Raw genomic sequence first — 24,771 nt, 5'->3', positions numbered from 1 at the left:
CCAAAGTGAGAGTTTGTCCCATTCTCTTTTTTTAATAGTCAGAATTTAGATACCTATTGGGCACAAAATTTACATTAGCCAAGTTTCTCTGTAAAAATGTCATAAACTGGAGTTCTTAATATCTGTAGAAATGCTTCAAAGATCTGTGATAGAGAACATTAGATTCCCTAACCTTACAATTAATTTGTTCAGTGAGAATTGATTTGCTTTACCAAAAGAAATCTAATGACGTTATGTACTTCATAGTCAACAGGAGTGTTGTTTGCAGTGGCCATTTTGACCATTAAGTTCTATGCGCCATTTGAGCACAATGGTATAGCGACCGTCACTATCACACTGCCAAATGCCCACTGAGCGTAGCTTCGCAGCACCACTTAAATCACACTGCTACCCCCAGCTATTCAGCGATCATATGCCTTGGCAACTTGTAGTTCTGTATTTATTTAAAAAATATATCATGTGAAGGAGGTTAGAAGACAAGGGGTACAAGTCCATCTTTTTGGTGAAATGAGTTAGACACAGATTCTTGTAGCTAAATATAATAATAAAAGTTGGTGGCCAAGAGTATAAGTCAGTCACCATCAGGTGCTGAGCTCTAGCAGTGAATACCCTTGACTACTGAACAATAACATTATTTTGATGAGTGGTCAAGAGATACAAGTCACATGTACCCTTGACTACTGAGGCAGGAGGTTTTGAAAACAGCTGCATGGCACATTGTTGTTTTCATTACTCTGTCTGTCAGTGAAGTTTACTGTGGTGGGAAGAGCTTATTATTGTTATTATTAAATATTGTTAATAACAATTATATTGCTTATTGTTAATATTAATGAAATGAGAATTCATTTTTGTAATATTTTTTTTAATATTTGGATAATAGACAACTAGATAGAAAGAAATGGCAGACAATTGTTCTTCTGATGGAAGTGATCCTAACCTCTTTGAAGGTAAGTTGTTTACTTAAATAAGTAATTAAAACCTGTTTCATTGTTTGAGAGATGAATAGTTTACAATTTTAACAAACAAATATGGTACTACCAAGATCATTTTATGCACACTTTCTTCTTAAAGGGACAAAGCCTTTTCTGCTTCTTAAAGAACAGTTATTCTGGAAGTAGGCTAGGCCCATTGTAAACATCAGCTTCTATTATTAATTAATGAATTATTTACACAATTTTTGTTGAAGACAAAGGCTTATGTACATCAAGTTAATTAATTTTGTTTTTTTTCTGCAGATGACACAGACGCAGACCCTGACTATTTGCCAAGTGGAAATGAAGACAATTCTGCAAGAGATCTTTTCAGAAATCGCCCCATCAACAAGTAAGTTTTTGTATTATTTATCTAATAAGCTAGGCCTACCATATTTTCTCCATGTAAGTAAATTAGAAAGAAAAGCAATCAACAAACTGAGGATATAGAAATATAGTAAAAGAAGTAAGTTATTTGTTGCTACACAGACCAGCCAAAATTCCTGGCTACACAACAATTCTGAATTAGGCCTAGTCACATTAGTTAGCCTTCAAAGACATTTATTCATCAGCTGCATAGTTAGTACTACATTAGTCTTGCCTCAATTATAATAACCATAATAATTTATCCACTGGAAAAAATAAACTACCACTCTGCATTATTTATTTTCTGTTTAGTTCACCTTTAAGGAAAAAAATATATGAAAAAAATTGTTGAAACCACATCTCTTCTAACTAATAACAATAGGTGACCATACAATTAAATAATCGTGGACAATAAATGCTTATACAAATACATTACAACGTCTAATAATTAAAAAAGTTTCAGCAAAGTCATAACTTTATACTAATTTTCTAATCCCAAAATCTATTCTCCAGGTGGCGTGGTTGTAGAAGAGCAAAATAATGGACCGCCTGCAAAAAGACAAAAACATGAAGGAAAGAAGAAAACAAGAAGGCCTGATCAGTGGAAGAGAAAAAAGGGGTCGATTGATCGCAATAAAGGGGAAGGGTACACTGACAGAACAGGGAAAAACCATCAACCAAAGCAGGTCAGAAAATTTTAACCATAATTGTAGGTATGAGTGCAGTGCAGTGATATTCCTCAAGAGAAACGCCAAGAAATATTTAATGAGTATTGGGCTCTTGGAAACTGGGAGTTGCCAGTCGGCTTTCTTGAATTCTGTAATTTTACACCATAGTCCACATCAGACCAGAGCAAACAATGAACATTACAATAAATCTGTTTCGTGCCAGTATTTTTTGGTAGGAAAAAGAGTATGCAAGGAGTTTTTTCTTAAAACAATTGACATTTCCAACAAAAGAGTTATGAATATTGTAAAAAGAAAACAACTATCAGGAACATCTATTTCACCAAGAGACAAGCGAGGTAAAAAATTCCTCAGAAACAAAAACCAACCCAGAAAAGTTGGAGTTTGTCAAGGAGCATATTATGAAATTTCCTAGATACACTATAGACTATTCACGTCAACAAAATCCAAATATAAAAGTATCTTAATCCTGGCCTTAATGTAAAAAAAAAAATGTATGATTTTTACAAGGAGCTGTGTAAAGAAAAAGGTAAGGAGCCTGTAACGCTTCCATACTACAGGTATGTTTTTAATACTAAATTCAATTTAAGTTTTCACAGGCCACAAAACAGACACATGTGCTACATGTGACAGACTCCAACAGGCTTATTGTACATGGATCACCTGACGAAAAACAGGCAGCTACAGTACAGAAAGAACTCCACCTACGCAAGGCAGAGAGTGCTAAAGCACAATTAGACAAAGCCAAAGAACAAGCCAAAAATGATTCAAGCCACAAGGCGGTTTGTTTTGACTTACAAAAATGCTGCCAACTCCAGTCTTGACGTGTTCTAAGGTCTACTATTCTAGAACAGTTGTGGACTTATAACTTGTGTATCCATGACATAAGCTCAGGACAAGCTTCTATGTATTTGTGGCATGAGGGCCAAAGCGGTCAAGAGGTTGTGAGGAAATTATGTCATGCATGTTTTCAGTACGTGAAGGCACTGCCCCCTACCGTTAATCATTTAACATTATTTAGTGATAACTGTGGGGGACAAAACAAAAGTCATTATGTAGTTAAATTTTGGCTGTATGTTGTTCAAAAAACCCAAGTTGAAGTTGTCGACCACAAGTTTTTGCTGCCAGGCCACTCGTACACACAACTGTGATCATGATTTTGGAACTATAGAGTTAGCTAAAAGAAACACGAATACATCTGTGATTGTTCCTGACCACTTGGGCTGGAATCATTGCTAAAAGTTGCAAAAGGTTCATGGTAAAATGTATGGAAGAGGAAGAGTTCATTACACTTGAAGGGGTACAACATCTTTTTAAAAGATCTGTTGTTGGAATCAGACAAATGCAGTGGCTTCAATACAGAAAAGACGTTACCATGGACATTGTTTTATAAAACAACTTTTAATGATTCTATGCCATTCTCAACCTATGACATGAAAGCAAAGTCATCTGGTAGAACTCCCACTGAACTACCCCTTACTAGAACCAAAACAAGAAAGGAAAAAAAATTAAAGCTTCCAAGTACAAAGACCTTCAAGAACTTCTACCCTACGTTCCTCCTATCCATCATGAGTTTTACAAAAAACTGGACTATGAAGGAAACCCCCGTGCTAAAACCAGGAGTCAAACTATACAAGTTGAAGTGCCACAGCCTCAAGTATCAGAGCCAAACGATGAAGGAGCAGACTCTATAGAAAATGGTGGGAATTGTTATGAAACAGACTCTGACTAAGTAAAAAAACACTCTGGTTGTTATATTATCGTGACTATTCAGAAGAGGAAAACAAAATAAGTTATTACTTTGTATCAATAAAACAAAACTTTCTTACTTACACTTGTTTTATTCATTCCATGTTCTTTAAACCATCTATTTAGTTTGTGGTCAAGGGGTAACAAGTCATGACTTAAACTTTTATTTTAATATAACTTTACACCCAAAGGCATTTTAAAAATGTAAACAAGCATGAATAAACTTTTTCAGTTACATAATCAAACACTAAAAAATATTTTTTGTAGATCTACCACAATGGTAATAATTTTTTTTTAACACTGACTTTAACCATGATTTCTCAGAAACAAGTTTTTTGGACTTGTACCCCTTGGCTTATAAGCCCTTCATGTATAATACATAAGCTACAAATAGTACATGAAACTCATAATTTGTTACCATGAAAACTTATGTTTTAGTTAATATAAAATTATAGATTAATAGTACATCACTCGTTACCACAACTCACTCTTGAGAATTTACAACTATATTATCAATTAAGATAAATACAGCATATATGTGAAAAACAAGACGTGAATCCCACTACATGTGTGAGGGTAGCTACGTTACTTTGTGTTATTTCAGACTACCATGAACTAATAAACTTCTAGGATTGTTCTAAAGTAAAACTGTGTAATAAATTGTCTTATTTATATTCTGATTGGAATAGGCTAATACACTATCAAAGTTTTTTTAGGAATGAAAACCTAAATACACTAGAAAATAATTTAACAAAAGCAAAATCTAGTATTGTACAACATATATGGTTAACCAAAGGTGAATGAAAGGATTGCAGCTGGTGCCTCGCTGTCTGAGTAAGTTCGGCTAAGATAAACTCAGTGCAACTGGCTCAGCTGGCTGCATAATCTACAGTGGTCAAAGGGTTAAAAAATAGTATTCTCATGCTCCAGAATGAAATTGTTGATGGCAATCAATCTTTATATGTCTGTTTCAAATCTTACAATTCTCCAACTCACACTGTGGCTTCTTAAGAAATGAAATTTACTAGTTATCATGCAAAAAATTGTTCCACAACTAGTTCAACAGGTTGGTAGACCTGGTCTACCTTACTTTGACGGAGTGGACATCGCTCCCCAATTTTATTATATTTTATTGACGTCCCATCGATGTTTTCTAGTTGTGAACATTTTATTTACTTTTAATATAAGTGTGACGAAACAATAATTACTGCCACCATCAACAACACAAACTGTAGGTAGTGAATGTGAAATTCGTTATGACTAATTTCAGCAGTCAACAGAGTTAAACGTGCAAGCTGTCACCACCAGTTTATCTTCTGCGCAACGATACTGCACAGACGGCTGCCGGCACTACCAACGTTGCTGCCACAGAGGTCCACTAACTGGTTTCCGGCACAGCTCTACCGTCTACAGATATGGCCGGGACATTGCAACGCCTTCAACTATTGAACATAACTCCTGTTCATCTATGCAATAATTATGGCCGGCCTGCTGAATTACGGCTCACTTCAATATCTGCGCTTACTGTTGTTATTTATTTGTTGGTATTTATTTATTAGTCTATTTATTACTGTTGATTGTTGTTACTCGTTTTATTAACTATTTATTGTTATTAGCTTTATTGAATAGTTTTTGTTTTTAAGGTTGTGGCTCGTAATTGTTGTTAATTAGTTATTAATATAGTAAATTATTTTAATATCATTATTTATTATTCTTATATAATTAATTGACAAATTTTATTTATTGTTAGGTTATTTTCTTTTATAATTTGACTAAAATGCCTCCTATCACCAGATCTAGCGAACTTCTCAACGTCATTGATGGCTTATTTTGTATCAATGAAGATGTAATTGATTTAGCAGCTTTATTTTGTAGTGAACTTAGATCAATAGCGGCTACATTTGGTGAAGGCGCAATTAGTAAATTAGTTCCTTGTGTTACGTCTCTCATGAATAAGCTCAATGACTTGTCTGAAGCTAACAGTGAACTCACACAGGAGCAGGACTCGTTGCATGACGAGCTCTCTTCGGCTGAACATTGAGAAATGAGAAAGTTTATTGTCTTTAAACATAAAATATGCAATCGACAAAGTCATTCTATGCTAAAGCTTACATCCCACTATTATATATTGTGTACATTAACAAACTTGTCTAGCGGGCTTAGTCAATGTTACAGGTAACAATTATTACATTCTTTCATCAACCAGGCTTAGCTCTAATTTAGCTAAAATTTAACAACGATATAACAGAAAAATTTACAAAAGGATAAATTGTAATAGATAAATTATTAACAATTAAATAAATAAACAGGGGGTACTACACTAATTTTAAAATCTTAAGATACTAATATCACAGGCCAAATAACTTTGTACAGAGTAAAACGCTTTATATTTGAGCCAATGTTCTAAAACTGCCTTAAATCTTTTTAATGTTACATGCCATGCCTCTTGAGGCAGTTTATTGAACATCTTTAATTTCATAATACAGTGACTACTTCTAGTTTTTTCTAATTTTATTGGTAACATTTCTATTATATGGTTTTTCCTAGTAGGATATCTGTGAACTTCTTGTCTAACCCTGAGTGTTTTTAGATTTTCTTTAACATCAACCAAGCAACAGTAAATGTATAGGCTAGGTAGAGTCATTATATGTAGTTCTTTAAAAAGAGGCTCACAGGACTCTCTTTCTGGGACATTTTTTATTACCCTTAGGGCTCTCTTTTGCCATATGAAAACCTTTTGAGAACCACAGCTATTACCCCATAGTGTAATGCCATATCTAAGATGAGAATGGAAAAAGGCACAATAGGTAGTAATTAGCATATTCGTTGTCACAGAATTCAAAAGCTTACGTAAAAGAAATGTGACTCTAGATAATTTTTTGCATAACTCTTGAATGTGTTGGTCCCAGCTCAATCTACTATCTAGGTGAAGTCCCAACAGTTTTACAGGCTTTACATCTTTATAAATATAGTGAGTCAAGGAAAAAATATTTTTTTCTGTTTTGTTACTATTTACAACAAGGTTGTTTGCTTCAAACCATTCTAATGCAGTTTCTATGGCTTGTGTTTCGTCCTCAAGCAGTGTATCCAAACTTTTATTCCAGCTCAAAAGTGTAGTATCATCAGCGTATAAAACTGATGGGCAAGGTAAATTAAAAGCTATGTCATTCATTGATATGATGAATAAAAATGGTCCAAGGACAGAGCCTTGGGGGACTCCTGCATTCACACCTTTAAAACTTGATTTTTCTTGGCCCTGGACCACCATTTGTTTTCTATCGTTAAGGTAAGATGCTAATAAATCAAGTTCTTTATTCTGTATTCCATATGCAAACAGCTTTTTTACTAATAAATTGTGCGAGATACAGTCAAAAGCTTTTGTCAAGTCAATTAAAGTAGCAGATGATATTAATTTGTTCTCAAAATTAAAAATAACTTGTTCCACAAGTTTTTCTACTGCTTTTACTGTATTTCGCCCTGGTATGAAACCAAACTGTTCATTACAAAAGAGGCCATTTTCAGTAAAATAGCCGCTTAACTGTTGCTTAATACAAGACTCCAATAATTTACTAAAAATGGGAACCAGAGATATTGGTCGATAGCTTGATGGGTCAGTTTTGTCTCCTTTTTTAAATATTGGAGTAACTTTAGCTATCTTAAAAGAACTGGGATATACACCTTTCTCTAATACCCTATTAAAAAGAAAATGTAGGGGCTCTAAGATTATTTCAATAATTTCTTTAACAATAAAGTTTGAAAACCCATAGTAGTCTTCACTACGAGATGTACTTAGATTTTGCACACTTTTTCAAATATCAACTTGTCTAATTGGTTTCCATTTAAAATGTTTTCCATCCTCAGAACAATTTGTGACATATGTATTTACATAATCAATGGCTTGATTCTCAGTTACATTTCTATTAGAACTACTTAAACCTAACTTACCTACTAAATTAACAAAATAATCATTAAACGTTTCAGAATCAATAACACTAACTTGACTGTTACTACCATTGCCATTATTTGATTGAGCTTTAACTATATTCCAGGCGGCTTTACATTTATTTGAAGCATTGGCAATAAAGTTTTCATTGGCATGTTTTTTTTCTAAAGTTATTTTGTTTTTGTAAATTCTTTTTGCATCAGTATATGCTTCTTTATGTTTACTTTCATTTATTGTACCCTTACTGTTCTTTTATCTGTCATATAGTAAAATGATGAATTCTTTCATTTTTTCACTTCTGGTGTAAGCCATTTAATTCTTGGCCTGTTAGGATACTTTAATTTAACCTGTTTAATTCTACAGCATTTGTTATAAGAATTTGTCAAAACAGAAATAAAATATTCACTACCCTCTTCTACATCGGACATACAATATAGTTGCCTCCAGTCTCTTAAAACTAACATGTCTTTAAAGTTTAAAATAGTTGTAGGGGTTAAATCTCTAATATTTTTATATAAATTGCTTGGATTATGAGGCCTAACTTTATTTGCAAGAAATAGACCATATAGCTTTGCAAACACAGCCGCATGATCTGACAAATGTGGTTCAATAACCTGACATTCTGTATTATCTTTGCTAATATTTGTAACAATATTATCTAGTACTGCATCTCCCCTAGTTGGGTTGTGATTCAAGCAATATAAATTAAATGATCTCAACAAATTCAGGAAAGACTGTGATTCTGAGGTTATTTTACCAATATCTATATTGAAATCTGCTGAAAGTATAATTTTTTTATCACCGTATTTTTTATTAACATGTAATAAAAATAGCTCTAATGAAATCAGAAAACAATTTACATTAGTGTCAGGTGTTCTGTATAAAGAGGCAATTAAAAGATTTAATTCAGGCAAAAATACTGCTGTTATTTCAAAACCAAAGTCATAAGCAAACATTGTTACATCTAAAATTCTACATTCAGTTTCCTGTCTGACAAATATTACGCTGCCTCCTCTTAACAAATGTTTCCTACAGTAACTATCAGCCAATATATACCCACGGGGAGTGTACAGAGATATCTCTTCTTCACAAAGCCAATGTTCACAAATAGTCAAAATATCATAGCTAGTATTATCTAAGAATAAATCTAGTGAGTCAAGCTTATTCCTGATTGATTGGATGTTTAAGTGGAGTATACTTAAGGGTCTGTTGTCTTGTCCTGTTGAGAAAGTTATGGGTCTGTTGCCTCGAGGGTGTTGAGGTCGTTTCCCGAAGAGGGCTCAGTGCCGGGGGGAGGGGGCTGATCTCCACTGATGCTCAAGTTCAGAGCCTCCTCAGTAGTTGTCTTCTTGGTTGTCAGTTCCACAATTTTCTTTGCTAAGAGTTCAGCGATCCATCTTTTCCCCTTCGTATTGAGATGAAGTCCCTGCTGAGTATGTAGGTGTCTTCCTGCTTCACTTGCTTCTACACACATTACATTACTATAGTTTTGGCAGAAGTCTTTAATTCGCCGGTTTGTTTCATAAACTTCTCCATTCACACATGACCAATCGGCCAAATCATACCTCTTTGGAAGGTCCACCACAATAACATTAGTCTCTGTAGTTTTTTGTAGTGTTGATGTTAAGTTTACAAAAACTTCTTCCGCTTCATTCCTTGCAACGTCATTGGTCCCACACAATACAATCAGTACATCGTTTTTCTTTAATTTTTCTGCTTCTATATTTCTTTTATTTAGTACATCCCTTGCTCGACCACCTGGTCTTACAAACCCTACAGCTTCATGTGTTTCTTGAGCTTTGTTTAATTGCCAGGCAAGGTCACGGCCATGGCTGTCAGCACAGATAAGTATTTTGTGTTTTTTTGAGGTAAACAGATTTTCATTTAAGGTTTCACAATCATTCTCAATTGAAATTACATCCTCTTCTTCCTCAAGTAGCTTATAGCGGTTCTGTGTTTCAATAGCAAAAATTGAACCCGCTCTTGTAGACTTGGCATTGGATTTTTTCCCTTTTACAATTGTTGAGAAGGATTCATTTGGATTATTTTCAGTGTTAGGCCTACACATTTTGTTTTTCTCCATCATGCTTCTACAGATAGGCGTTGAATGAGGAATGGGCAAACTACCATCTGAACATCCTGAAACACTTTTGTTTAACTTAGGCCATACAGGTTTTTTAACTATAGAATTTAACTCCTGGACTTGTTTTTCTAGTAGCAATATAGTTTCTTCTTTATTTAAAACCATTGTTTCAAGTTTTGAGCAGTGGGTTTTGAGTTTTCTGATTTCTTCATTGGCTAAATTTAAATCTTCATTTAAAATTTTTACTATCTTATTTTGCGTTTCAATCTCCTGGGTTATATCATTGGCGATTTCTTCATTTTCTTCTTCAAGGCCAAGAGTAACATCAGTTGATGAGCACTTATCACATACCCAGTTCCCTGGCGTCTTGTGCAAATCATTGAATTCAACCAAAGTCAATGAAGTGCATTTCAAATGATGCCATTTAGCGCACAGTCCCTTACATAGAACAGCTTTACATTTGTTAACATTTTTTGTGCACTTCCCACAGGGGTATTGTGTCCTTTTCACCATTTTATTAGTGTAATTGATTAAGGAAGAATGAGACTTAGAAAGACCTTAGCAATGCAACTGTATTTCAAACTATACAAGTTAGTTTAAACCATAACTCGTATTATTAATAAATTATCAATAAATAAAACATACAAAATGTCATTTAATAAAACAATTGTTCAGTCACTTTCATCACAATAATTCAATCAAAATGCTATAATTATTCTCATACTCTCACATTATTCTCTGACGTCAAGTAAATAAAATAATAAATATAAATTTATAGCCATAAAATCACAGAAAATTATTTAAAAAATGCTAAAATACTCATAAATATTATTGCAGCATATGTTTATTGCAATAAATTATTAAATATGCTACACCAGTTGATTTCAAGTTTGCAAAAATTATTTGCTACTAGTGGGATTTGAACCGCCAATCTCAGGGCCAGCTGCCACTTAACCAGTTCAGTAGCAGACAGTGGCTAATAGAAGATATAATTCATTGTAATTGCCAGCTGAAGTCAACAGAACAGCTGATAAGCAATCCCACTGTCACAGTTGCAGACTACAAATTTCCAATTGGGTAGATCATGTAGTGTTCAGACAGGATCTTGATGCATGGACTTGAACAACAGCTTTAAATGTAAATATGTTCAGTGCTGTGAGCTGGAGGACCGCTACGAAGCCGACATTACCAAATTAATTAAGCAGACTCAATGCCAAATTAATTAAGTGCAGGGAGTGAAAGTTGCATCTCCAAGAGTCTGCCAGCAAGAATGTGAATGTGGACACTGAAAGGGTGCTCTTGGAGAGTCACGAAAAGCTGGCAGCTCTGACTGCTGAGCGCCAGGCTCTGCTAACTACGGTGGAGGTGTTGGAGGCTGACCTCAGGTGTCTGCGTGGCGAGGTGAGCGCATGGAGACTCGAGCACGACAGAGACGGAACTCCGACGCTGACTCTCTCCTTGACGAGCTGCTCACGTCTGATGCTGCATCACATGTTACCAGTGTCGGACACGTCGGCACCATGACCACCCCTGAGACTGGACGACCGGCAGACTGCAGCACTGGCACCACTGCCCCCAGTCAGCAGCCCCCCAAGACTCTCTCAGCTTCAAGGATGTGCTGCTTATTGGGGACTCTCACTTGAGATATACAGGCAGGCAGTGTGTATCTCGCGGAGCTTATTTGGAGTGTTGTCCAGGAGGAAAAATTTTAGACATTAAGAATAGATTGTTAAGTTATGTAGGAGTAAGTCTATCGGTAATATTTATTCATGTTAGCTGTAATAATCTTAGGAAAGGCTACCGGGGGGGTTCTGGATACAACGGCGGGCATGGTAAGCGGGAGGCCTTCCATAGTATGGCGGATCTGCTATATGCTGCCAAAACAAATTTTCCAAATTCAAAAATCTTTTTGAACAGCATCTTGATTCGGCATGACATTGGGTATAAAGCTTTACACGATTTCAACGTCCAATTAGATTTAATGTGCAACAACTTTGGCGTTGACCTCGTGGAAGCTAACACTTGTGTTGGCAGACGGGACCTCTCAAGGGACGGCGTGAAATGCAATAAAAGGTCTCTCGCCTGGCCTCCTTGTTTGTGACAGCTGTTTCAACGGCTTTGCAGAGTCCGGCTAGTATTCCAGCCTTCTCCCCTAGTGACTGGGACGAAGCGGCTCCAGCTCCACTCCTCAGTTTGGGTCCTGTGCCTGGGATTGTTTTGGATGACCCTCCAGCGACTCCTGAACCTTCTCAGGTCTCGGGAAACTGATTGGCACGGGGGTATTGGACACCTCAAGTTTGGACACATCAACATCAGATCCCTCAACTCAGGGTTTGATGAAATGACTTCACTTGTCAGTGACTTTGACTTTGGTGTGTCTGAGACGTGGCTTAGTCCTGGTACCCTCTCAGATAATTTTTAAATAACAGGGTACGTCAAGCTGCGCAGAGACCGCGACCCTAAGAGACGGAGCCACTCAGGAGTGCAGATGGGTGGAGGAGTGGCCTTGTACATTAAAGAGGGTATTGTTTTTGACGAGTACACGCTCAGTGATAGTGTAGACCCTGGTATTAAGTCGCTCACTGTTGTCTTGAGGGTGACGGGGCTTAGGCTTGGCATTTGTGTAGTTTACAGGTCTCCTGTGTAAGTTACACCTCACTTTCAGCTTTGTTTCACTCTATTTTTGTTGGCCTTGTGATTGAAGTGGACTCAGTTGTAGTGTTGGGAGATACAAATGAGAATAATGATTTATTCCAGCATTTAAAATGCACAAAACAAATGTCAATTTACTCTCAAAATCGTCTAATGATGCTATCTACTTATGCCGACTCTTGAAAGAATCAAACGCAATACAGCTGATAACAGAGCCTACAAGAGCCACAGACACCTCTACTACCTTGTTAGACCACATCATAGTGGACAGGTCTGTGGAGGTCGAGAGGACCGGCGTTATTGTTGATGCAACTAGTATCAAGGACCACAGAGGGGTGAAGATAATGGACCACAGGCTTATTTATTGTATTATAATATGTAAGAAGGAGAAAAAAAGGCCAAAGTTTGTTACTTACAGAGATTACTCAAAGTTCAATGCTGATGGAGCTGTTAAAAACATTTCTGATATTGATTGGGGAGTAATACAAGTCTAAGGGGTTGATAACATTGAGAATTTCATCGCAACTCATATTAGAAAAGTTTTTGATGAGTAAGTCCCGGTTGTTTGCAAACGAATCACAAAGAAGAAAGCCCCTTGAAGAAATAAAAGTATAGATAGATTGATAAAGATAAAAAATAAGTTGCGAAGACAATACTGGAAAACCATGGCTAGTACCGATTGGGAGAAGTACAAGAGAGTACGAAATGAGCTGAACTGTATGGTGTGGAGGGCAAAGAAAGATTTTTTGAATCATAAGCTGACTTCTAGTAAAGATTTCTGGAACTGTTTGAAGCAGTGTGATATGCTTAACACTTGAGTGCTAATCCCGTAATTTTACGGAACAGCGAAACTTCCGAAGAATGCTAATCCTGTAGTTTTACATGGTTGTCATTTCAATTGGTATTACATTACATTGTCCGTATTTAAACGGGTTTTGCCTACTCTACAATGTTATTTGGGTTTTTAGTAATATAATTCACCACTAGAAAGCGTCAGATGTATTGAGTGAGCTTGATGACAAAGCAACTTCGGTCGCTTTGTTTACGTGTCACTGTGCAAAAACATATGTTTTAAGGTGTACCACACAATAAAAAACTACAAAACATAAAAACATGATTTGTATTGTTCAAAGGACAGTTTATATTTGTAAATGGGTCATTGCAAATATTTGTATATATGCTTAGTTTAGTTTGTTAGATAAAAAAGCTGTCTCAAAAAATATGTTTTTCAAAAACATTTTTTATATGTAGTTTTTGAAAAAAAAAAACACTAACAATCTCACGTTACAAGAAAGAATAAAGTAAGCTGAATTAAGGCATGTAAGTATTTTTCTTATACGTTAAATACTTTTTTTTAATACATTTTTGAAAACCGCCAAAAACGCCCAGCATTCTATAGACTTACATGTTATTTAGGGCTAGCACTCAAAGTGTTAAGAACAAAGCTAATGACTTCTTACCAAGCCATTTAAATGTAAATGAGATCAATAAATACTTTGTTGAAATGGGTAGTCATAACAAAGCTAGTCAAGCTGCTATACATTCTTTCAAAGAGATGGAAAGAAACCATTCAATAAGTAAGTTCTGTTTCTCAGCTGTAACAACAGAAGATGTAAAATCAGCAATGAATGACATCAAGTCTAGAGCAGTAGGCAGTGATCAAATATCAATTCAAATGATAAAAGCCATGAGTCTGTACGCCCTGGGAGCTATTACACATGTCATTAATGAATCTCTTGCTAGCAGAGTATTTTCCCAGGGCTGGAAAACAAGTATAGTTTGCCCTATCCCAAAGGTCGCTGCCCCGAAAAGTGTCCATCAATTTAAGGCCCATCTCGATATTGCCAGCAGCTTCAAAGATTTTAGAAAAAACTGTCACATGCCAAATAGAAAATTTTCTGAAGGAAGAGAATATCTTGCCAAAAATGCAATCAGGTTTCCGAAAAGGCCACAGCACTTGTACTGCCCTGGTAAATCTTTTCAGTGAGACGCAAAAGATAAAGGGAACTTCAGCACGCTGATAATGCTAGACTTCTCCCAAGTAGTTGACTCCATTGATTATTCAATGCTGATGGCTAAGATGCACTTCTACGGATTTGGCGAAGAGGCAATCAAATGAGTGAGATAGTATCTAGAAGACAGAGATCAGATCACAAGGCTAACGAGTGAGACATCTGTCCCTCTGATCAAAACGCGGGGTGTACCTCAGGGTAGTTGTCTTGCACCTTTGCTTTTCAACCTGTACACATCTGACTTCCCCAGTTACAAAGTTACACATCTAATTTATACGCTGACGACTGTCAGTTGCATTTGTCGTATGAACCTGGCTCTGCTGAAGAGTCCATAGCAAACATCAATTCTGACCTTTCAAACATTTGTATATGTTCAGTAAACAATAGTTTCCAGTTGAACATAGGCAAGTACTCTGTCATTCATGTAGCCCCACACAATGTGGTGCAGGCCCTCAGTGACAGAGATGTGGTGGTCAGAATCGGTGGTGAGGGCTTGGCAGTGAGCGACAAGGTGTAAACCCTCGGCATCGTTCTTGATAGCAACCTCACATTCTCTGATAATGTCACTGACACTATCCAACGTGCTGTGGGTAGGTTGAGGGGCCTGTATAGATTTAGGAATTTACTGCTGGAGTCTGCGAAGCTACAGCTCATGCGGTCTGTAATTTCCTCTGTTTTTTACTAACTGCTATCCTGCCTATGGAAACAGTATCTTGAGGGAGGACATTGGAAGGATTCAAAAATTGCAAAACTCAGCCTCCACAAGATCCACAGATCCACAAGGCCCTAACATTCGGGGAACCTCTTTATCTCTGTGAAAAACTTGTGCAAAGACAGGAGGTCTCGCAACGTAGGAGTTGCCAGGACAACCAGCTTCACTTCCCCAGAGTGAGGCTGGAAGTCGGTAGAAGGAGCTTTTCCTACTTTGGCCCCAAATTGTACAATGACCTATCCGGTAGCTTGAAGAGCACACAAGCACTGTCTAGTTTTAAATCTAAATTAAAGGATTTTATGTTAACTAGTTGTAAGTGACTGTTGCGTATTTTAACCTCACCAATTTAGCTTTAGATTGTTTATGGATTGAATTAGAATAGCCAACCTTAGTACAAGTTCTTAGTGTTAAGTTTGACTTGAGTTGCTCTGTAAAGCAGTTTGTACTGAGAGACGCTCTAAATAAAAGGCATTTTTATTTATTTATTTTAGTGATCGCCACTCATTTGGCAGTTCCTCTAGATTTCAACAACTCTTTGGTTCCTCTGTGAACACTTAGCTCCACCATTGTATACTAGAGTTCAGCTGTATTCGTGCACTGCAGACAGCAGTTATGTTTAGCCATTGTGTCAATAGATTTATTTGTATTGTGTGCTTATATTGAGACATTTTTGTGTAGAATGGATATATCAGAAGCTCAAATTGATGTTTGCTACAGTTTTGCGATGATGAATCGGTCTCAGAGATTTATAGTGGTGACTCAGTGTACAAAGTTGTGGCAGACCTTAGTTATGGGATTGCCTATTTGTTGAGTTATTTGTGCATAAATAAACTATTAAAAACGGCTAATTAGCCAGATGCTTTTAATTTCTTTAGTTATTCAGTTATTTAAAAGTAAACACTGTAAAACTTGAGACTTAATTTTTAACTTTACTCTTAGAATGCATAAAACTGAATATATTTTTAATAAAACAAAGTATTTGTCTAGTTAACAACAAGAAAGATCCAATGGCAAATGTTATACATTTATAGTTAAAAATTAAAATAATTGTTTAGTTAGCAATCCTCAAGTTGTGTCTTATAGAAATTAAGGTGGTGCAATTGCGTTTTTATTAGAGTTATTTTTTTATTTTCAAAAAAGTTTTGATTACAACCCTTTACCCTATTTCTGAAGACAGGTATAGTATGATTTTTTTAAATTATTCCATGAGGAGTTGGTAGGACTTTGAAACAGATATTTAGGAAATTTTATGATCAGGCCCAAATAAAAACAGTTGGAGGGAGTGATGTTTTTTTTTTACTTATAAAAAAATTCAATTTCCTTAACAAAAAGTTATTAAAAAAATAAAAAGGCAGTCATGGGACTAACCGATAGAAGTGACTACTTCTTATAACGGGCTGTAAATATTTATCTTAAAACATTTGCTAATTATTAAATTATTATTTTTACATTTTAAAATAATATATGATACTCAATTCTTTAACATAAATTTAAGTTATTTTGTTACTGTGGATCATGTGCAGGAAAAGTCAATTGGTTACAATCCAAGCCTTCTTCAAGAGCAGATAACGTTTTGTAGAATTACCTTTTAAGGGTTCATCTTGTGTAATCTAATTAATTTATGTTTTAATTTATTTTAATAATCTCGTTGAGAGCACAAACGCCATCAATTACTGGTAAATAACATACATAACAGATGATACAAACCATGAGTAACAAGATGCATTATGTTAAATTTTCGCTGTGTATATAATTTTGACTACTTACCTTTACCTGTGATAAACTTCATTTTTTTAGGTATACAGTCTTCCATACATATTTTCTGGAACAAAAAGCAATACATTACCATATATGGTGTCATGGATTAATACTTGATTGTATGATTATCCTTCAGAAAATTAATTGGTAGACTAGATAGGATAAACATCAAGAAACCTCATCTTGGAAATAAGCATTCCTTGTGGTTTGAACCCAAGGCCCATCTAAATGTAAAATGTCAATGTAGTATCTGGAAGTGGATAAACTTTTGAAAGTAAGTTAGTCACATTACAGATAGTAAAATATTATAACTGGGGGATAATACCACGTCGCTTCGCAGGCTCAATGTTAACTTATCTCCTCTGGATGTAAATAAATTAAAGCCTGCTGGATATTTACTTTGGGCATTCTGAAATCTAAATATATAATCAGATTTATGAAAATGTGTAAAGTACCGTATAAAAATATGTAGGAATACTTGTGTGAAAATAGGAAACGGTATGTTTAATTAAGAACTGTTTTCTTATTTTAAACAGTACGTTTAGCTGTTTTTAATCTGAAAAATAATGACCATATACAGTATACATAGTGTCCATGTTGAAAATTCATTACTATTGTAAAATTACTTTTTTCTATAAATTTTCTTGTATGTTTTTGAGGGAAAGGTATATTTTTTCAAAAAAGTTAACTGTTAAAATTTTTAATCCTAGCCAGTTACTAGTGAGATTAGAGTAAGAATAAATTCCATTATTGTAGTCACCAGCTGATCTAAATTCACTTTATGACTCCAGGTGTTGTAAAATTACTTTGCATAACAATCTCCTTTATTTTGATATTAAGATTTAATGTATTCTGTGGTATTTAGTCTAAAGAGATTACTTTATTTTATCTGATGATTCAATTTTACAATAGTTTATGTATTTCTATCTTATTTGTATGATAATATGTTTTATGTTAAATTTTAACTCTAAAATATGTTGTTAGTTTATCTTAATTTTAAAATCTATTGACTTATGTGTTTATTGTAAGTTATCAAAATTGTATGGGTGTGTGTTCTTCTTCTTCTTGTATGGATTCCTGTGTGTGTGTGTGTGTGTGTGTGTGTGTGTGTGTGCGTGTGCGTGCGTGTGCGTGTGCACGCGTGCCTGCATGTGTGTGTGTGGTATAAACTTCTTTAATTATTTATTAATCTTTTATAAACAAACATAAAATAATATGAACTATTAACTTTTCAAAACAAAACTGTAACACCTTTTACAAAAACGAAGTAAGAGTGTTGCTATAATTTGCTTTATAAATTGCTTATGTTTGAATCTTAACCCTAAACCTTTACTACAAGTTGGAGCCCTCCCTTAACAAAAATTTATGGACCTCTGGAGACTTGTCTTGTTCACCATTAGTCAATGTCTTGGCCCAGCATGTAACAGTTACTGTTTTTATGTAGTAGCTTGCAAATATATTCAGTACTATTTGAAATTGACTTCTTATTTGCAAATAAATTTTCACAAATAAAAAAATACAATTCTAAATCTAAAGTTATTCAAATGTCTGTAAATTGTTACAAGTATTTGAAAAAATTTAATAATGTATATATTTTATAGTTCTTATATGTTTAAATGTGATTGTTTAAAATGTTTAATGTCTGCAATACAACCTTAATTATTATAAAAAAGGATTTTAGCTAATTACAAAACAAATATTTTTCAAAATTACTTTCAACTAGAAAAACTTAATTATCAAATGCAAGTTTGTTGGATGAAATATTTATCTAAAAGAAACAGAGGAATATAATTTATTTTATCGTGAAAATTATAAAAATAAAATCCTATAATTTTACAAAAAGTATTATTAGTTAATTTTAGGATGTATGTGGTTTTGTGAAGTGAACATTGACAGCATTTAGAAAGACATGAAAGTGCTGACTGCAGGTCGTTGACTTACATGAGACCTCTTGTACTCTTACATCCCTTGTTATCTCTCTCCTACATTGTTATTGCTCTCAAGCTTTCCTCTGAGCTCAGATTTGTTGTGAATATTTTCAATTTCTGATATTTTCTCCAGTATTGGCAGGTATATTTTTATACTTCTTTAAGTAGTTGAATTATTACAATACCTCTTAGTGTAATAAGTAATTAAATAAAGTGTAAAAGCAACATTAATTTAAGAAATTTTTCAATTCACTTAATTTTTAAAGAGTCTTAATTCTTAAAAGCATTTTATTCATTAATACTACTGTTCATCAACTATTTAAACAGAAATACAAGTACACAAAGCATTCCTATTAAAAGGTTACTGTTTACCCAACACAAACAGAGTCACAAGTTTTCTAAATTAATTAAGAGCAAAATAAAAAAACTCCAGTGATTGTTTTAAAGTTTAACTTGTTTCATCAGAATATTTACTGTTTCAAATCTCATACAAAATTATGTATACACTAGAACCTAACATAATAGTTTTAAAATAGTATTAAATGACAAACATATCAACAGAAAAGCATAATATTCAATATTACATACCTCTTTACTGCTATGGAATAGTGATAGATTGGTGATGTACTAATAATGTCTTGAATTGAAAACTTAATTCAAACAAAATAAATATTCTTATTATTAGTGGATCAATTGAAAAAGTGTAATTATTTGTGTCTTGAAGTCAAAGTTGTAGAAATTAATTTTAAATTAACAGACATAGATAACCCAAATCATTTTTATTATTCAATATTTTATTTTATCATGATATGAAATTTTTATTTTTTTTTTTCAAATTTCATCATTAGGGCAGTTTATTACCAAGAAATTCAAGTATTAGCCTATAATGTATTAGAAAAATCAGACTTTAACTATCATCTTTAAATATGCTGAAACCACATTCGATTATAATGAAAACAAAAGAATACTGTAGTACCAGTGATAAGTTTTAAGCATTATGCCAAACAATCTATACAGTTCACATTGCGTATGAGCTCTATTGCAATGATGTTCAACTACTTTAAATACATACATATATTAATTTAAATGTATCCAGAATCTATATTTTAAAACATGAGAAACATAAAAAATGGAATAATAATAATTACAGAAACTCCTCTAAAGTTAAAAAAAGCTTGTTGGTTTCTCTCTTAATTTATAATCAAGGTATTATTTAGATATATGACTTCTAAAAACAAATAAATATAAGAAAAGAAACAAAATGCGTGTTTTTAACCGTTGGTGGGCTTCAGATAAGCATAATTATTTTTTTAATGCTACATTTGTTGAATTTAGGTTATATTTAATTTATACAGGTATATTTCATGACAATTGTTATTAATCTAAAATAAGGCATTTTTAAAGTTAATGATTAATGCCAGTGTTCATTTCTTTGAATTTTTATTGAATAGTGAGGAATATGTGTCAAGAATCTATATGGATTTAACTAATGCATTCAATTGTGTATCTCTATTTTGATAACATGATCAGGGAAATATGGTGAACACATCCCAAAAATGTTCATTTGTAATTTTGGGTCAAACCCTAATTGCACTGGGCTGTCGTAACTAATATCTAAGTTTTAAGGTTCACACCGTAAACACAATCAATTATTGAAATATTTCAACCACATTGTGAAGAACCATCTTACATTAATATATGTTAAAATGAAATTGTGGTTTAAACACATATGTGCGAGAAACAGACAAATACAAAAAAACTGAATCACAAAAAGTGAGGACTCTATGGATTAGTGGTAGCATGTTGCCCAGCAAGTGCGAGTTCTGATCCCATTCTGGCAGAGTAAGTATGAGTACTTTGTGTGAACATCTTGATTGAAATTAAATTAGGTTATTACCATGTATACAAATTTAATTTATAATATTTTTAAACCCTATTTAATGAATTGTGTAGAGTTTGAAAATGTTTGGTGCAAAAATGGGCACGTAATATAAAATCAAACGTTTAAACCTCTTTGTGGTACGTCCTGTGAAACAGTTGAATACATTTAACTGGCTTTTAGATTTCACATTACACAACTTTATAAATCAACTATGCTCATTCTAAGAATCCTAGGACGTCCATGTAAAATTTCAGTACAGTCAGTTGAATAGTTTATACGTGAAAACAAAACAAACAAAGGCACTTTCGCATTTATAATATATAGCGAGATATATTATATGAAAAGATCAAGAATCATTTATTGTCGTCCCACATATGTTATATGCATTGACAAAGTCAGATAAGGTTTACAATAATGTACTATTAAATCAACAGTCAAGAACACCATCTCTATAGAGAAATGCAAATAAATATACAATTAAAAAATTGTCAAAATATGGTATTAATTAAAACTTAATGCTAAAATAATATGAAAGTAGTTCATCAATATTTATTGATAAAGTCAGCTTTACTCAATTACTTATTTCAAGAAATGCACGATCGATAGGGTTCTGGTACTTAGTACACAGTAGAAATATTAAAACTAATAAGTTGAGAACCCAATGGAATCCTCGATTTACTGACAGTGATAGGACAAGTTTAGACACTGATGATAGAATAAACGAAAATATAAGAGACCAAGGAAAGTGGCGTCAATCAATGATGTATCTTTCCAAAGGGGTGAAGAGGGGTGGTTGTCTTTGTCACTTTGTAGAATGATCATATACATATACAAGAGCCAATTATATAAAAAAATAAAGTGACTTCGCTTGAAGGTCTAGGACATTTTTGTCACAACACTTATTTTTAAAGGGCAAAGGAATGTGAAGAGCGGCACGCGGACTAAGGAAATTAGCAATATTACATGTTTTCACTGTAGTTGTACATGAGCAACTGTCATGATGAAGGCTAAGGAGTAGAACCTAGATATGCGTCTAAATCGTGAGCATGTGAATACATTTCTCTCCCTCTCAAGTAAATTACTAGCACTAAAGCAGACTTCATTTTCTTAGGTCTTTGTTATACACTGGTAAATCAATGATCCAAGTCCAAAGAGCCCGGGCCCGTTGGACTCGTCAAACCGCTATTTGGAACGAACCCGTCCATCGACTCTCGTTCTCCGTGCACAGGCGTCCGTGGCTGCCGTGCAACATAGGCTACCTCTCCGTGGCCCTGGCTGAACCGGCCGCTAATATCTCAGTAGTCTCACTTCGGTCTTATGGTTGCTTTGACATATCCAAGACAAAACTTTCACTTATAAAGTAATATATTTTTATTTGTACTACTGTAAGTGCATTAATTATAAAATTGACTCAATAGTCAATTCATTATTACAAGAATAATATTTCCAAAGGGGTTTAGTACTTTTCTCCGACGCGACGTTTAGATGGAAGCCAATATACAAATATCTTGGTCCTTTACAAAGATCTTTTAAACATCACAATCTTGAACTAATATTATAGGATGTTAAAGAATGTGCAAAATTCCAAATTGATTTAGGTTCAAAACCTGTGTTGTTTCATATAATACAGTACGATACAACGTGAGTGGTGAGCTAACCTCCATTTCACCTTCCGCTTGGTGCAGCGTCTGGAACCTGACGCTGTCAGACTTGGAGTTAAGTACACGTCCGTCTGAAGAGATACAAAATGATCGGCGACGAAGAAGCTCAAAAATTAACTTTGCATCGTTTTGACATCAGTCTTGGAGTCAGAGTACACGTGTCCGTCTGAAGAGATCCAAAAAGATCGGCGACGAAGAAGCTCAAAAATGAACTTTGCATAGTTTTGACATCAGACTTGGAGTCAGAGTACACGTCCGTCTGAAGAGATCCAAAAAGATCGGCGACGAAGAAGCTCAAAAATGAACTTTGCATTGTTTTGAAATCAAAGACGTCTAGACTACAAAATCAAGTGTAATTTAGATGAAGAGGTGTTCTCGTTGTCTCAGGTGCACAACTGAGCGCACTACGATTTTTAAGACACGACTTGAAAGCACGGTGCAGCAACCGAATTTTCTACACACATCTTTGTAATCAAGCCCAGATGTAACTCTAGGAAGTGCCTGGTTTTATTCATTAATTATTTATGTAAACTGTATTTTTTAAATTAAATATAACTTTAAAAAAACTCAGTTTATTTTAATAAACGGTTTCTATATCAAACGCTTTATTTAATTTACATGCTGTAACAAGTAGCCTATATAATCTTATCATCAACGTTTTTTTCCTTTGTGTCTAATTATAAGATGCCTCAAATTATGCTTCAAACCCCTACCACTCTGCGTAAAATTATAAACAGATTTTGTTCTTCATGTATTCATAAATGTTATTTATGGGGCTGCGGCAAAGATTTTCTTGGAAACTCTAAAACATTATTCCAACCCAAAACCTAATGCACCATTTTAGCATTCCTGATCTAGATTTAATTAATATTAGAACAAAATTAGTTTCAGATCTGGTGAAGTGAAATGTAATACAAATGATGAGATAGTAAAGCACAAAAAATAATTTAGATGATTAATTATTTGATTAAACTATTAACAGAGCACCTATATAGTTGAGAGTCCGCACAAATGTTAAGGTCCAAAGTTATAAGTATATGGGCAATTTGTAAGATGGGGGAAAGAGTAATAAGATAAGTTTATGATGAATTTTTGGTGATAGTAATTACTATAATAAATGTATTCTAGATACATTGAGACCGCAGAGGTCGAAATAAGGTTATAAGAAAGGGTTGTAAGAAAACGACCAATACGTTTAAACGTGTAGATTTTTCTAAAGTTAACAAAACCATGAGGTCAGGGTTGTTTATCACCTGTATTATCTTTATGTAGTTCTTAAAATTAAATTTTGGGGAGTTTTATAAATACCCATTTATACAATATGAAAATAAAGATGATTTATTCTTAGTAGACATATTATTACATTAATAAGTTTCATTATTTATGTTTTCCAATACTCAGGTTTGAAATTATTGAAAAAGTCTAAAACATACATAGTCTACTGCCTAGTGTATACAGAAAACACAGCAAGTTAATATGTTCTATTATTATATTTACTGGTTAAGAAACTATTATATTAATCATAATAAATATAGTTATTTATACCTATAACTTTTTTATACAAATACGATTAGGTTGATCGTTGGTATACGTTACCAATAGCATGTAATAAGCTTCAGGAGCATATTATTAAAACAGCACTAAGTATTTTATGAGCAGAGAGAGACACCAGCGCGATGCCGAGCCATATGGAACAGTGTTACATGTGACGACTTGTAAACATGTGACAGTCACATTGAGCTGTAGTTTAATACACCACTGAGCCATGAAACATTCATGTGTGACCCAGACCAGATCTTGAGCTGGACTGTTGAACTGCTGTTAAATCTGCAAGCAGACCTCTTTACCCATGAGAAGGGTTAAGTGACATGATGACAACATTTACATTCAGTGTTATACTGTGGAAAATTAAATTTCAGGAGATAAATTAATTTGACTACTATAATTTGCCTTAGGGGTTTTTATAGCAATGTACTTACATTAGTAATTCATAGCTATTTACTACACTAATAAAGTCAGACAAATTCAAAATTCAAATGTGGCAATGGTTTGTGTAATTATTTAACGCTAAATCCAGTTTAAGTCTTGGATAACTAAGCACAGTTTTAGAAATCCCGGGTGCCAATTTTTGTATTGTTTTACGAGACTTCCAGACATGTTATTTGTTTTAAACTTAATTACTCTGTTTTTATTTTTTTTATGTAGAGGCCGATCCCTGTTTATGCTTTATTTTGGCCGTGCTCATTGGGCACTGGCATGTGCGACTTACCACACAAAATAAGGGGGCGAGTCGATACAGTTCAATTATAATTATGCCTCTTTGGTTTCCTCTACTGAAAAATAACTGAACAAAAAAAATTAAAGAACA

The 24,771-nt window shown here is 34.1% G+C and overlaps 1 protein-coding gene across 1 annotated transcript in view; it reads right to left on the bottom strand.

The window, feature by feature from the left end:
• Positions 1-16,988, bottom strand: part of LOC124354819 (tyrosine-protein kinase receptor torso) — a 100,527-nt gene extending 83,539 nt beyond the window's left edge. Inside the window, exon 1 of the mRNA XM_046805560.1 lies at positions 16,942-16,988. Coding sequence (XP_046661516.1) covers positions 16,942-16,987 — 46 coding nt within the window. The 5' untranslated portion in view covers position 16,988. The remainder of the gene's footprint in view (positions 1-16,941) is intronic.
• Between the last annotated feature and the right edge of the window lie 7,783 nt (positions 16,989-24,771).

This window comes from Homalodisca vitripennis, chromosome 2, assembly GCF_021130785.1.
Source record: "Homalodisca vitripennis isolate AUS2020 chromosome 2, UT_GWSS_2.1, whole genome shotgun sequence".
NCBI classification, from domain to species: domain Eukaryota; kingdom Metazoa; phylum Arthropoda; class Insecta; order Hemiptera; family Cicadellidae; genus Homalodisca; species Homalodisca vitripennis.
This window is presented reverse-complemented; position numbering and strand designations above follow the sequence as displayed.